This window comes from Balaenoptera physalus (genome assembly GCF_965194825.1).
Source record: "Balaenoptera physalus genome assembly, chromosome: Y".
In the NCBI taxonomy this organism is placed as follows: domain Eukaryota; kingdom Metazoa; phylum Chordata; class Mammalia; order Artiodactyla; family Balaenopteridae; genus Balaenoptera; species Balaenoptera physalus.
In genome coordinates, this window is record NC_138904.1 from 16513797 (window position 1) to 16528602 (window position 14806).

At 49.9% G+C, this 14806-nt stretch overlaps 1 protein-coding gene across 4 annotated transcripts; it reads left to right on the plus strand.

Moving 5' to 3' along the window:
* Nucleotides 1–7688: 7688 nt before the first annotated feature.
* Nucleotides 7689–11752, plus strand: LOC309653353 (testis-specific Y-encoded protein 10-like). Of its 4 annotated transcripts, none has more exons than XR_014259119.1 (7): nucleotides 7689–7757; nucleotides 8365–8442; nucleotides 8561–8672; nucleotides 8770–8915; nucleotides 9030–9099; nucleotides 9761–9953; nucleotides 11284–11752. XR_014259119.1 is itself a non-coding variant. In XM_082447959.1 (6 exons), the coding sequence occupies exons 2-6, from the start codon at nucleotides 8383–8385 to the stop codon at nucleotides 9802–9804; spliced, it is 432 nt and encodes a 143-aa protein (XP_082304085.1). In that variant the 5' UTR covers nucleotides 7689–7757; nucleotides 8365–8382; the 3' UTR covers nucleotides 9805–9985. The 4 variants fall into 4 exon arrangements, 1 of the variants encoding a protein (XP_082304085.1); XR_014259120.1 differs by having other exon boundaries at nucleotides 8770–8869; XR_014259121.1 differs by having other exon boundaries at nucleotides 7699–7757; nucleotides 8344–8442.
* Nucleotides 11753–14806: the final 3054 nt, after the last annotated feature.

Consider the following 14806-nt stretch of genomic DNA (forward strand, 5'->3'; position numbering starts at 1 on the left):
CAGCAAGAAATGATCTAGCATTGCTGCTCCATCAAGAGGTGCAGACTCCCATTCAGCTTTTAGCACCCACGGTCCATCTGAAGAACCTGAATAGCTCAGAATGCTGGCTGTCTGGGCCACGGATGCTTAAGCCAGGTTAGTAGTTATTTTACTTGTTAGGGCAGTAATTTTAAAACAAGATAGAGGGGGTGTTTTATATATATATATATATATATATATATATATATATATATATATAAACATATATATATATATAAACTGAGGTTACATTGATTTTTAACAGTATATAAGTTTCAGCTATCAACATTTTATTTCTACTTCTGTATACACTACCACTGCTTAACACGACAAATTTAGTTTCCACCCACCACCATGCAGTTGAACTCATTTATCCCTTTTGCCCTCCTTCTACCCCTCTTCCTCTGGTAGCCACTGATATGTTTGTTTTTCTTTGCTTTCTTTTATTCATCAAAAATCTTCAGAGACATCCAAATCCAAATCAAAATGAGATATCACCTCACACCTGTCAAAATAACTATCATGAAAAAGAATACAAGTAACAAATATTAGTGAGGATGTGGAGAAAATGGAACTCTCCTACACTGTTGGTGGGAATGTAAACTGGTGCAGCCACTATGGAGAACAGTATGGAGGTCCCTTAAAAAACTCAAACTAAAACTAAGAAACCAAAAAAAACTAAAAATAGAGTTACCATATGATCCAGCGATCTCACTCCTGTGCATTTATTAGAGGGTCCATATTTTTGATGTTGAAATTCAAGGAAGAATTCTAATCATGATTGTCTGCATTGCTACTTTTAAGATTTTATCCAAATCTGAAATTGTTTTTGTTGCATAAAATGACAGTTTTTATGATGTCTCCATTGAATTTAACAAATGAAAGCCAATACAAGGGAGGTAATTGTGTGGAGAGTCAACTTTCATAAACAAGGTAGAAAAAATATGCTACCAAACTCTTTTGTATCTTTAGAACAAAGATGTTTTTGTTTTGTTTCATTTGTTCTCTTTAAGAAAATGAAACTGGACTTGAAATTTCTGATTTTACGAGTGAGATTGGCCTTGTTAATTATGAAGAGTGGCATTTGAAAAATGAGCGAAGAGATTGGAATAGATAAGTGGAATAAGTTGATAATGATGACAATGATAAAATAAATGGAACATCTTAGCATAAAAACTTAGAAATAAAGCGATGATAGATAGAGATTGTGGTCTTATCTCCCCAGTTGGTGTTTCAGTATAAGCTATGTCTTATACTGACTTATGTCTTATACTGTCTTATGTCTTGAGCTTTTTGTTTTCCAACTGTTTTTTCTAGGAGAGACAGATGAAAATCCAGAAATATTACAGATGCAAGTGATGGGCACTTCAAGCTGTGCCCACCTCTCCCCTGACAGGGGCGGTTCTGTTGTGTGCTTCATTACACAAGACAAACACTCTGATACAAATGTGGTGAGCAGCTCTTTTTTTTTCTTTCAAATTCTAATTGACAGAAACTATAACTCTTTCCATACATAAAAGTGTAGTCCAACCCATCCATAAATCATAAATATAAGAAAGTGAGTTATTGCTCTGTGGGGGAAAAAACCAACATATCTTTAATTATAAAATGATTCTTCAAAAACTATGTTACTAACTTCTGGTTTATCTCACATTGGTTATACTTGTGTATCCAAACTGAACAGAGATTTAGTTGTATCCCAACAAATTAGGCAACTCATATGATTCATGTTCTTCTAATTATACAATCCTTGCTCGTCAGAGTCCACCATACATTAAACCTTTTTTTATTTTATTTTCCCTTTAGAAATGAAGTCTTTGTGGTCTAACACTGGTGGTTTTACTTGTGGGGTCCCTGCAAGAAGAATCTATTTGGTAATAATACTCATTTGCTTATGTACCTATTTAAAGTCTCCCTATTTCTCTCACTGCCCACTTCAAAATCTAGTATTAAGTAAGAATTTAAGATGGTGACTTGAATGTAAATTCTACCTTTAATTTCACAGAAACCAGTGAGCCCAGGCAGTGCGGTTATATGCAGACCAATTTCTGGGAATGGCAGCTGGAGACAGACAGGCCTCACCAGTCTGAAAGCACTGGCTACCATTGTGAGCTCCCACTTCTCATGGATATTATCCACTTCAGCAACAGCAGGGCATCCCCTAACCCAGGAATGCATGCTTTGGGTGGAAAAGCCCAAGTCCTCTAGTGTCCTAAGACAGCCAAACACACTGCCGCTCTCTTCAATAATAATTATAGCAGTACACACCCTTTTGTAAGTCAGTGGCTTGGTCAGTCAGTGCTAATCTATTAGGACGATGACAAAAAGAATATCAAAACAACATTACAGAGATTAAGGCCCTACAAAATCTAAGTAGATATTTCATAAATAAGAAACATCCTATGAATACTATTTTAATATCATTTTGGAAAAGAAAACGCCTAACTATTTCAAATTAAACAGGTGCAAAAATATAATATTCATAGAAAGTTAAAAAAAGGACTTTAAAATTAATGAAAACATTTAATTCTTTATATTTTTAAAACTAAGTACTGATGTAGTTGAAAAATCAGAAATATTCCATGATTCCTATATTAGAAAAGAAATAATTTTGCAAAAACGAAATTCCTAAGAAAGCATGATATTTTAGTCTTGAAAGAATTAATATACACATATAGAAAAAGTTTATAAAATTAAACAATAATATTTCCTACAGGAAATTAACAGTGACAGTTGTCTAAAACATGGAGTATGCGTTTCCAGTCTTACATAAAAACATGCTATTGAAGAAGCACACAAGTAATCACTTACTATGTGGCAGGCTGCCCTCAGCTTACTGTGCACCAGGGCCCCGGAAAGAGAAAGGCCTGGAGCAGACAGATCTCGGGCCGGGAGGCCCGGGGATCCGTTTCAGGGTGGGGCATGGGGGGTGGCCCGGGGCGGGTGAGGGGAAGGGATGGCGGGCACCGGGAGTGCTCCTTCCTGAGCGGACAGCTGCGTTCCAGGCACGCCTCTGGTCCAGCGCACAAGGTCCGGGACCGACTCTGCGGCAGCTGGGCTTGGGAGGGTGGAGCGTGGGCCCCCGCGCTCCCTCCCCGTTGCCTGCACTTTGGTTCCAAGGGGAGCACCTCTGTCCCTGAGATACCACGCTGAATTTCCTTTGCCTGTTTGGACTCCTGAGAACACGTGGGTGCCCACTGCACCCCCGCAGCTGTTTCAAGGCCGAGGAGGGTTGCAGCACCAGGGCGGGTTCAGGAATCCTCCCTCGTCCTCGCTTCCCAGCTGCACTGGCTGCGACCTGCCGTGCATCAGCCTTGGCGATCTGAAGCCCTGAGGGCCGTGGTGTACACTTCTAGGGTGGCACACAGCCGTGGCCTAGAGAGGAAGGCCTGCCCCGCTCTGGCTGCTGTCCCCTCTCTCAGGCAGAGAGACAGACAGACAGACAGACAGACAGGAACTCTGTCCCTCCTCAGCTCCGTGATCCTTAAGCTGGAAGGGAGCCTCCTCGTGGCTCCCACACTCCGGTGCCTAGGGTTCCCTACTGTGGAGGCAAAGGGAAACTACGTGCAGTGGCCCTGCGGCTGAACGCGGGACACAGGGCAGCGGGGGACCTCCGACCCTCAGCCGGGGCCAAGTCCCTTGAGCCCTCTTGCCCTGGTCAGCGCTGCTGGGAGGGGCCTGGCAAGGATGAAAGGCTGGAGGGAAGGTTGGACAGCGTCCTCGCACAGCTTGTCCTGGGCCACCCACGCGTAAGGCGCCATGGCTGGGTTCAGGTGCGGCCCGCCTGCCCGGGCATGATGTGGGGGAAATGGTCAGGCCCTCCTCCGGTGGGGAAGGAAGGCTTACACTGCCCGCTGGGGCCCCGGGTGCCCGCCGCCGGGGCCTCGTGGTCCAACCCAGTGGATGCGCCTCACTGAGATTCACCCTGGGGTACAAAGCTTCGGCTTTGAGGGTGGAAACCTGTCAGCCCCGCTGGGGCACGGTACACAGGGCTTCCCCTGTAGGTGTCGTTCAAGGTGGAGGGCCCACATCCTCCATGCTGTCCCTCACCGCATCGTCCCTTGGCGTATCGGGGCATCGGGGCCCTGAGAAGTATGACTTCTTGTCCAGCGGGGATCTGCCTCATCCACTCAGGAGGGAGCACGCAGGCTCAGTCTCTGTGAAGACGGTTTATGTGTTGAAGTCGGCCAGGGTCTTGGTGTCCTTGTCCCTCGCGAGGCAGCTTCTAAGCTCAGCCCTGCCCGTGTTGCGGGCTCTGCCCTTTCCGCGCGTGAGCTTGTGTCTCTTTCTCTGACTGTGGCCGGGAGCCCCTCTGTCAGATATCCCGCCTCCCTGCCTGTCTAAAGCGGTCACATCCTCCGGTCCCTATGCCCTTCTCTCCTGGCACGTCTCTGCCCGGTGCCGCTGGGGGCACATCCTCCCTGTGTATCACACAGAACCTGAAGGAGGTCTGCCCCAGGTGACACTGACAGGGCCCCCGGCTTCTAAGTCAGGCTCTTCGGTGTCACCTGGCCAACCCGTTACCAGGGGGTCTGCGGACCGCGGGGTGTGTAAGCTGCCGGGGACAGCTGAGCGGTAGGCTCGGCCAACACAGAGGAGCTACCGAGAGGAACGGAAAGGTAGCCTTGTCCTTGAGGAAGTCAGTGAGGCCCCGAGTGGTCAGAGGGCCTCCCGGCGAATGAAGAGGGTGCCGCTTTCTGCACCAGGGACGGGTTGACTGTGGCCCCCGGGGCAGGCAAGATTCCCAGGGTGGCCATCAGGGTGGGGGCTCTGTGCGTGTTTAGTAGTAAACAGTAGGGCAGACGGGAAGGGAGCCCACCTCCTCTTTTCAGCCTCACCTTCAGAGCCTAATTCCTTCACCCAAGTGCTGGATCCATCTGCACTTTCTTCAGGACATTGTAGCACACACGTAGCCACGACCTGGTTCCCAGTGGCCTCCCACAGCTGCCTGAGGGGGAAAGAGAAACCAGCTCAGGGCCAACACCTACAGAGCAAAGGGAGCCCGGGAGCACCTCTCTAAGAAGACGGCCCGGGGACACTCGAACGAACCTGAGAGCTGCAGGAAGAGGAAAGCGTGTCCCAAGTCGGCTGGGCCCCTAGCACCTTGTCTTCCTGTATGGTGCCACAGACAGGGGCACGGGGAATGGAATCGAGCCTGCGTGCTCCCCACGGTCAACCTGTCGAAGGCAACCAGGAGGAAACAGAACACAGGTGCACGTGACTCAGCCTCCCACTGCGCCCACTTTCAACCACACCGTCCCATAGGCAGGGCAATCCCAGGTGTTTGTATCGTTCCAAGAACGACCCGTGGAGCTAAATGTGCACATGGGCTTGGTCCACAGAGGGGAGGCGGGGGACAGAAAACAACTGGGACAGTAAACAAGGGGGTGCTGACCAAAATCCTCTCTCGTGGAGACACGTACATGTGGAGTTCTGCATAGGTACATGCCCGTGTGTGTGTGTGTGTGTGTGTGTGTGTGTGTGTACATGTGTGCATGTCCATGCTCAGGGATAGGCACGACTACTGTCATGCATGCATGGACGTTGGATGGACGCGGGGACATGGAAAAGCTTAAACAGCTTATAGAACATATATAAACCGTGGGCCAGTTGAAGCCCCCAAGCCAGGGAATCCAGCCCAGAGATACCACCCCTGGAGCAAAGTGTAAGTGGCATCACTCGCCAGCAACCTCGACCAGGGGCTGAGACTAGAGGGAGGAATAAAGCACCTGTGGAAGGACAGGGAGGTTGCAAAGTACATGAGAATCATAAAGGGCCCGATGTCCAGGCCCAGAAGAGGAAAGACCCCCCCCCCCCACAGCCCCACTCCCATCCCAGCTACAGCCACCTTTATCTCCTTCTCCAGTGCACGGGCAACCTTTCCCCCCACCCCTGTGTAGGCCCTTGAGAAACACCTTGCCTTTTTTTTGGTAAGGCTTGGCAGACCGACCCACACCGAGGTATAACCGACTGCCTCACACTTTTTCTGATAGTTTAAAGCATCACTCTTTTATTTTCTGACAACTTTTGTGGCTCAGGATTATGGACCTGATGGCTTAGCTTGATTCTACCCCTGCTCCCCTGTCCCACAAGCCTGGGGCAAAGGGCTGGGCTGGGATGTGATCTCATTTGGAAGGTGGACAAGAGCAGAACCACTTTCAAAGGGCATCCTTGGGGTAGGCAGACTTCAATTCCTCGAGTCGGCAGTGGTGAAGGTTTGCGTGCGAGTGTAGTGGCACTTGACTGGGTGCAGTCCTCAGCACCTCACTGTGTTGGTGTCCAAACAATGTTGTGAGTGTTCCCCCAGTGTCGTCCCTCTGTCCATCTCTGAAAAGACAGGATGGCCAAGTCCCCTTCGTCTTGTGCAATGTCAGTGTCCATTGCGGGAGGGACGCCTGTCACCTTATGTTGGCTAGAGGAATGGCAAATGTTCACCGCCACTCAAACATCCAAAAGGCAGTATGCAAACGTGTGGATGCAGAAAGTCCGAGCACCCATGTGTGCCAGTCGTAGAGAGTAGGAGAGGTCATTTGGTTCCGGGCAAGATACCTTTCTTTCTGTGAGGCTTTAAGTATCCAGAGGGGACAGAGATCCCAGGAGAGTGGGCCACGGAGGGAGGGACCAGACACACACACACACACACACACACACACACACACACACACACATCCACACACACATCCACACAGAAAGGCCGGGAGGAGACAGACACTCAGACGGAGCTCTTCACTCCATAGCTTTTCTGCTGTTGAGCAAAGGAAATCAACTTTAGCAAAGAGGTGGGTTTGCCGGACACGAGGGTGACGCCCACTGTCCTCGCCCTGATTGGTCGTGATGGGGACGAGCGGCCTGGGCGTGGCTTGCAGCTCCTTCCCGCCGCCTGGTCACGCGTGCCTGGTATAAAAAGCTCCTGCGCATGCGTTTCAAGCCTCTTCACCGCAGAGGGAGCGGTGCGATTCAAGGAGCGGTCCGATTCAGGGAGCGATACAGTGCGCAGCGAAGCGTGACTGCGGTCGCTGGTGCTGCGTTCTCTGCCGCCCACGTACTGAGTTTCCAACTGCCCCACTTTCACCACTGCCCCAGCTCAGAGCCAGGTCCACATGGGCAGTAAGGCGGGGCCCGGGGAAGGCGGCACTGCCCAGGGACCCTGGGTCACCCTAGGTGTGGGAGGGGGTCCTCAGGAAGCAGGGGCCCGCGGGTCCCCAGGTGTGCTGCGGCAGGTGGGTAGGGTGCCGGCACTAGCTGATGGGTGCGGCGAGGAGGCCGCCATCTTCAGCGGGGAGGTGGTGCAGCAAGGCACGGCCCTGTTGGAGGGAGAGGTGACGCGGATCGGGGAGGTGTTTTGGCTGCCTGTGGAGGACATCATGGAAGAGGTGGAGGTGGTGGCGGAGGAGGAGGAGGAGCAGGAACAGCAGGAGGAGCAGATGCTCGTGGAAGAGCCGCAGGAGAAGCCCCAGGAGGAGGGGCAGGAAGAGCGGGAGGAGCGGGAGCACGTGGTGGCGGAAGAGCGGGAGGAGAAGCCCCAGGAGGAGGAGCAGGAAGAGCCAGGGCCGTCCCCGAAGAGCGCCCCCTCCCCGCTGGAGGTGCTGGAGGCCGTGCAGTTACGGATGGAGCCTGTGAATAGGCAATGCACACGAGCCTGCGCTCGTCTCAAGCGCAGAACACTTTGGAGGCGGAAGACCTATCTAGAAAACAGAAGCACCATCATCCAGAGCATCCCTGGCTTCTGGGTCAAAGTTGTATCCTTAATTTTGTAGTTGAGAGACCACGTGGTGGCTGGGCTACAGCAAGAGGTACCTAACATAGAGGGCCGTTTGGGTACCAAAATGTATCCATTGGATTTTGCATTGTGGGCACACTCATGGAAATGTGATCCTGAAATTGTGGGGGCATGCTGATTTTCTGCATAGCAGGAAACAAGACTAGGGCTTTAGTTGCAGAGGTCCAAAAAGGTATTGTCATTAGTACCAGGGCCTCTTGAGACAAGAGAGTTGTCTTGCGCACAGGTTCTCCTTGGAATAACCATCAAGGGAAATGGGGGTGAGAGTGGGGAGTTATGAATGCTCATCCTAGTTAGAGCCAGGAGTGTTTGCTGTGCAGATATAAGCTTGTTCTGTCCAGATGGAGGTCAGGGCCTCCCTCTCAGAAACGGAGGCTCCCTGTTTTCGTGCACAGGTATGCACACCCCGAGGGGCTCATTGTGCCTTCATGCAGTCTGTATTGAAGGAATAGGACTAGATACTAGTGGGGAGTTGAGATCAGACACTCCCAGGCTGCTCTCCAGGCTCGCTCTGTGCTCGTAGGCCTTTCACCTCCGGCATCTAGAGGCTCCTTGACGTAAAGCAGTTTGTGAACCACCCCCAGATGTCGGCCACGATGAGTGACCTAGATAAAGACATGCTTAGCTACATGACCAACTTGAAGGTCAGGCTGGGGAGGCTGAGGCTGGGGAGGAGAGGGGAAATGATTTATCCCGGAAAGCAGGAAAGAGCAGGTCTACTGCAGACAGATTTCACCCTCCTCCTCCTCTTTATCCTATCAGGTGGAAGAACTCAGATATCCCAGTGATTGCTGCAAGATCATGTTGTTTTTCGGGAACAACCGCTATTTCCAGAATGAAGTGGTTGTTAAGGAGTATCTCATTAACGTCACTGGCAAGAGACAGCTCCCTGGATTGGGGGGGAGGGCAGATGGGGTGAGGTGAACTTGAAACATGATTTAGGCCCTTCTCCCATGCTCCTTTTCCCACAGGATACATGGCAGCTCATTCCACTCCAATTCAGTGGCACCGGCATTTTAAAAGTGAGGCGTATAGCCGCAGGCACCACAGCAGCAGCCATGACTTCTTCAGGTGGTTCTCTGACCACAGCTTTGCAGGATCTAGCAGGATTGCTGAGGTGGGGTGCCTCTGGGCCTCCTCAGCAATGGCGATGTTATTTGGCTGCTCGTGGGGAGGGGTGTGGGCCTGGCCTGGCCTGGCCTGTCCCGACCGGGCCCCTTTCCCCTACCAGATCATCAGCGAGGACCTGTGGCCCAATCCCCTGCGCTACTACCCCAGGGAGGAAGGCACCACCGGGACAGGTAAGTGAGAGGAGGACAGGTAGGTGAGGGGCCCAGGGGCTGGGCGCTGAAACGAGTCAGCTGGGTCATTTATTTCACTCATGGAGAAGTTGAGGCTCAGAGGCATACAGTGACACCAGGGCGTGAGGGCATCAGGGTGAGACAGCACATCTGGAAAACTGCAGTGCAGAACTGGTGCTGACTAGGGAAGCTTTAGGCAAGTGAAGCAGCATGAGCGTCAAAGTCACTGAGATTCAAAGGTGCACGTCTCTGAACTGTCATTCCATGGCCGTCAACCCCACCCTCAGGCCTCCTGTACCGCCCCCTTAAATTTGGGCTTGCCTCAGGTTCCCCCCACCACCCCCTTTCCACAGAGGTCTGTGAGTCCCCTTTGGGCAAAGCCTTAAGCCCCGCTGTCCCGTCATTTTTTTCTGTTTTGATCATCACAGTCACCTTTTAATTTTCTCATGCATCTCCTTCACCTCCCACGGCTATGGTGAGAACAGTGGCCATTTTGCATAGATGATGAAGAATCGTTTCTAATATGTGGTTGGAGGAAATGTAAGAGATCACAGGGAATGTGACTCTGTCTCCTGGGCAGGGCCTTAAAAAGTTAAAGCGGTCTTTAGCGTTGTTCAGGGAGGATGGGTTATTATGTGTGTGTCTGTGTGTGTTTCCAAAGGAACTCCCGATGTTGAGATGCGTGTGATGGAGCATCACCCTTGACCTAAGAAGCTGCTTCAGATGAAGGCGAACGGTCAACATGGTTGTCCTGCACACGAAGAAATGAAGAGAGGTCTGGTGGTGAAACGTACAGAGAGGGAGACACCAGTAAACCTGGAATAAAACCAGAAGATAAATAAGCAGCATCAGTTGTATGTGTTTGTGTGGCGTTTGTGCAGGGGCTCAGGGTAGATACATCAGGCGCAGGTAGGCTTCTCAGTTTGCTGCCTGGGAGTTACCAGTCCATGGAGAGCTGTAGAGGCGGGGGGAAGTCATACTTTGGGATTGCATCAGAGGATGCAGTTCTTCCTGTGGGATGGGGGTTGGGGAGGAAGGAGAAATAAGAGAAGGGCTGGTTAACTGGGGCCTGCCATTTTTCCAAGGGAAATGTGGAAGTTCAAGGAAAGGGGCTGGTGAGCTAGGGCCTGAGGTTGAAATGCTGGAAGTTAATTTTGTTGGATAGTGGTCCTCCATGTAACCTCCCTGTTGCATATCGTCAGACACTTTAATGGGATACAATGGGAGGAAGCCTTAACATTTAATTCACTGTTGGACCAGATGCCCTTCTAGTGTATGTGAAATTGTGGGGGCATGCTGATTGCATATCCCTGTTGCATATCATCAGGCACTCTAATGGGATACAATGGGAGAAAGCCTTAACATTTAATTCACTGTTGGACCACATGCCCTTCTAGCGTATATGAACACAGGGTCTTTTGCTGAGACAATTAGCCTCTCAGGGCTAGGGTTCCAGACAACATCTTAGGACATGGGGGTATAAGGTATATGGAGGGCATGTGGGGAGGTGAGAGAGACACGGGTGGGAAGGCAGTGAGGGTGTTAGTGTGCTCTGGCAAAGGTGACCAGGGGAAAAGGTAACTTTGCCGGGAAGCGGATAAGCAAACCAAAACAGATTCCCTCACATCTGAGTGAGCTCACGTGAACTCTGTTCTTTTTTCCGGGGGACTCAGTTTGGGTACAAAGGGCACACGGGGAGAGGTGCGAGGTGAGGGGAGTGGGGAGTTGGGGATGTTAAACAGGCAAGTGCCAGGCCACCCAGCTGTGTGCTCTCTGTCCCGTGACGGCACAGTGGTTAATATCCCTATTTTCAGACAGGCTTAAGCCCTTTGCCCAAGGCCCGCTTGAGACCAAGTCCCCAAAAAGTAAACAGTTTTCTCATGAACGCTCTGGTAGCGGTGTCCCGTCCTCGCTGAACGGCTGGACACACTGTGTTTCAACCACAAAGGCGCTGTCCTTCTTCTGGGGCCTTGCCAGCTCTCTGTGCCCCTGAGGCCAATGGGAAGACCTAGAGCATACCGAGCTCACCCAGGAAGTGGTGAGCGCTTCGGGTGCTGCTTGCCAAGTGGCTGGCTGCTTCCCAGAAGCACGTGTGTCTCTGGACCAGGCAAAGGACAGACTCTGCCACAGGCGGAGCAGGGAATGTTCAGTGTTTGTCCCCCCAGTGTTCTTCTCTCTTCCCAGATACAGCGGCTCCAACACAGGCGTCCCTGAGGGTGGCGTATTGACAGTACCATTTCCGTCCCACATGTTGAGCTCTCACTCCACAACTTTTGGTAGAAGAGCCTTCTCCCAAAAGCCCCAGCTCTTTCCAGGACGAGGGGTTGACAATCAAAGTTCATGGAGCCACGGATGTCCCCTTCAAAGTGCACTGAGTTAGATCGCCTGCTCAGTGTCAGGTTTTGTATTTGAACATCTACACCCCAGCTATGCCCCTTCTACAGTGGAGACATCCGAAGGTCTAGAAGGCAAGGCTTGGCCTCTGCCAGCTGCTGTCCCCACAGCCACGCCACAGACACTGTGGAAACAGGTCTTCTCAGCTTCTTGAACTGTAAACCTCAAGGAACCCCTGGGGCTGCCGCATGCTGGTCCCTGTCTTTCCTGGTGCTGGTAAAAATAAACTATGCTCTAATAACCCTGCAGTGGGAGTGGGACAGCATATTGGTGCGTGGTCTTAGGGGACCTCAGACGGGGCTTGTTCTAAGGACTCCAGGGTATTTATCCACATTCAGAACATTTGGTAAGGTCTTGCAAAGGACTTAAACACCAAAGAAAAGGTTGGGACAGGGTCCCCCAACTCCTAATATCTCCTGCCAGTGCTTAGGTACCAAGGCTATGCTTAGGTCTGACGTGTCCTGGAGTGAAGCGGGGCAGACGTTCATGGAACAGGTAGCGGAACTGTAAACAGTGGACGGTTGACTTGATTGTCATTCTCTGGAGACTTGGCATGATGTGTGCCCCAGAGGCTATAGCTTACTGAGTTTCCTCCTGGGCTACAGAGCTTAGACGTAGGTGTGACCCGGTCTCTTAAGGGCTTTCACGTGGGACCTAATATCTAGGTGCGAGTAGATTGAATGCACAGTTGCACATGTTGCCTAAGGTTTTCTTCCATTGAATTTCAGGGCATGTGAGGCCCAGCAGATTACTGATCAATCTATGAGCATTCTGGCTCAATCACTCTGAGCCGCATTGGTGTTTCCTGGTCTCTGGACATGTTCATGTTTTCCTCTGTTTAAAATGAAGATTGTGTGTCTGTGTTGTGTTTGCCCATGATCTCTCACCCTGAGCGTGAGTTGGTGCTCCTTCCTCTGGCTTTGCCCATGCCTTCATCTCTCTGATCTTCCACCCGTGCCTGTGCCCATATGCACACCTCTATTGCTGTAGCTGTCTCAGTCTTTTCATGTCCCTCTTTCGATACACATGCTCTGGGTTGCTGTTACTCACTTACTTATTTGTTAAAGTTTGTGTCTCTGAGTTGGTCTGTGCCTGCGTTCGACCCTTTCCTCCATTCCTGCATCAAATGCTTCCACCACCTTGAACTGGGACTTTTTTGTGACTTCCATTATCTTTGTGAGCAACAAGAAATGCTTTATTGCAGGTAGAGTTAGCAGTGACACGCATTTTGGAAACAGAGGAATAGGCATGCACTTATGGCAAATCACCGACGGACAAGAATATCTTGGTGGAGGTGAGAATATTAATTATGGCCCCCAGAGGGTGACGAGGACATTGAGGGAATGCATTGGTCAGGGAATCTTCCAGGAGGAGAACGTTTGGGGTTGACTTGTTAGTGTTTTGTAAACACTAGTGCAGGAGCGAAGGAAATTGACTCTTATTCCTCCCCATTTTATTCTTGCGTTGGTCATTAAAGCGACCTTATGTAGGCACAATTTCTTCATGATTTTTAATAAAGCATCACCCAGACGATAGGAATTGGGGCTAGTCCTTCTGTGAAGAGAAAAGTTGTTAGAGAATCCTTGTCCTCGGTGACCTCCTCTGACCCAGTGAGAGGGGGTGCATGAACAAAATACGAGCATACCGAATAGAAGATCGTGGACCGAGCACCTCACTCAGAGGATCAGGTGGTGCTGAAGGAATGTGAGGGCTTCAGGAAGAGAGAGGTATGAGGAAAGGAAAGTTTGATGTGTAGATTCATGAGTTTTGCCATATCTGAGGAGTGTGAGGGGCATGATTTCTTGAAATACTTGTTCTGCCCCTTTCTCTCCTGTCTCCACCTGGGACTGCAATTACGTATGCCTCGGATTGCTCAGTGGAGTCTGGCAAATAATCTAGGCTCTGTTCCATTTTCTGCATTATTTTTGTTCTCTTTCTGCTCCTCAGCCAGGATGATTTCAATTAACCTAACTTTAGGTTTTGTGATTCTTCTGCCTGCTCAAACCTTCCTTTGAAGTCTCTACTGAAGGTTTTGATTCACATGCTGTGGTTTTTCAGCCCCATAATTCCTATTTGTTTCTGTTTTAAATGTCTCTTTGTTGAGAGTCTCCATTTCGTTAGACCTTGGTCTCCTGGTTTCTTTCAGTTCTTGCTCCATGGTTTCCTTTGTCAGGTGAGCATAGGTATGACTCTTGATTGAATGTCTGCCTACAAATTTAAAGTACTTGGTTTCCTCATGCACAGTTTCTATTAATTTGCTTATCTGACCTGTGATGGGGCAAATACACACTTGTTTCATTGCATGCCTTGTAAGTGGTGTTGAAAACTAGAGATTTTGAAGTTTGGAATGCAGTAAATGGGGAGGAGGTTTTTCTCCCTCATATTCATTTGTGGCTGCTGGTTGTAGTTGATTCTTTCGGTTACTATGCCGAACTGTTTTTGGTTAGACGGTTTTCTTTGCCGTGTGCTGTGTAGTCACTGGTGTTTCTGTTCCACTATGTGGGTGGACACAACAGATTATTATTTTTTTTAAACTGCCGGGGTGCTGGGTCAGGGGGGTTGGGGAGGTAACAAGAAAACACAAATTTTAAAAACCACTCTCCTGGTCTCTGCAGATTACCTTGGGGCTGGGTGCACAGCTTCATCACTGTATACACCATTTTCATTTTCCCACCCAGTACACTTGGAGACTAAAGATCAGCCAGAGGTGAAAACTTAGGGTCTCCTCAAATCTTTTCTGAGCCAGTGAATGTGTGTGACCTTGTCTAGCAACACGGGGACGGACAAATTTCTCCTTTACCCCTCTTGAGGTCCTTTTGGCTCCCCTAATAATTATGTGGACACAAGACAGATTAACAGGAAAAATAAACCAGTTTAATTCATGTACACAGAGGTCTCATAGAAATGGGACCGCCTGAAGTGAACAAAGCAGGCTGAATGTATTTAGTTTTGGACAAATAAATATTTTTGTACATTTGACAAAAAGAGGCTTGTGCTTGGGCAAGCAGCCTAATGAAGAAGTGTCAGCGTTCGTTTATCCAGCTTTCTTAGCCTTGAATTTCCTAACTGTGGTGACAAGGATGCTTTCTAGCCTCCTGTCATAGGGAGGATACCGTCACATGGATTTAGTTACCACTTTGGGGGAAGGGAGGGGACCAGAGTGTTTTTGTTGTTGTTTTCAATCATTTCCCCTCACTGACCGTTTCCCAGGTAGCCTCCGTTCAAAATAATCAACGTGCCGGTGAGGCATATCTTGGGCGGCCCACTCTGAGCCCCAAGGATTCCCTCCTCTGCAACTTCCCTTGATATTTCA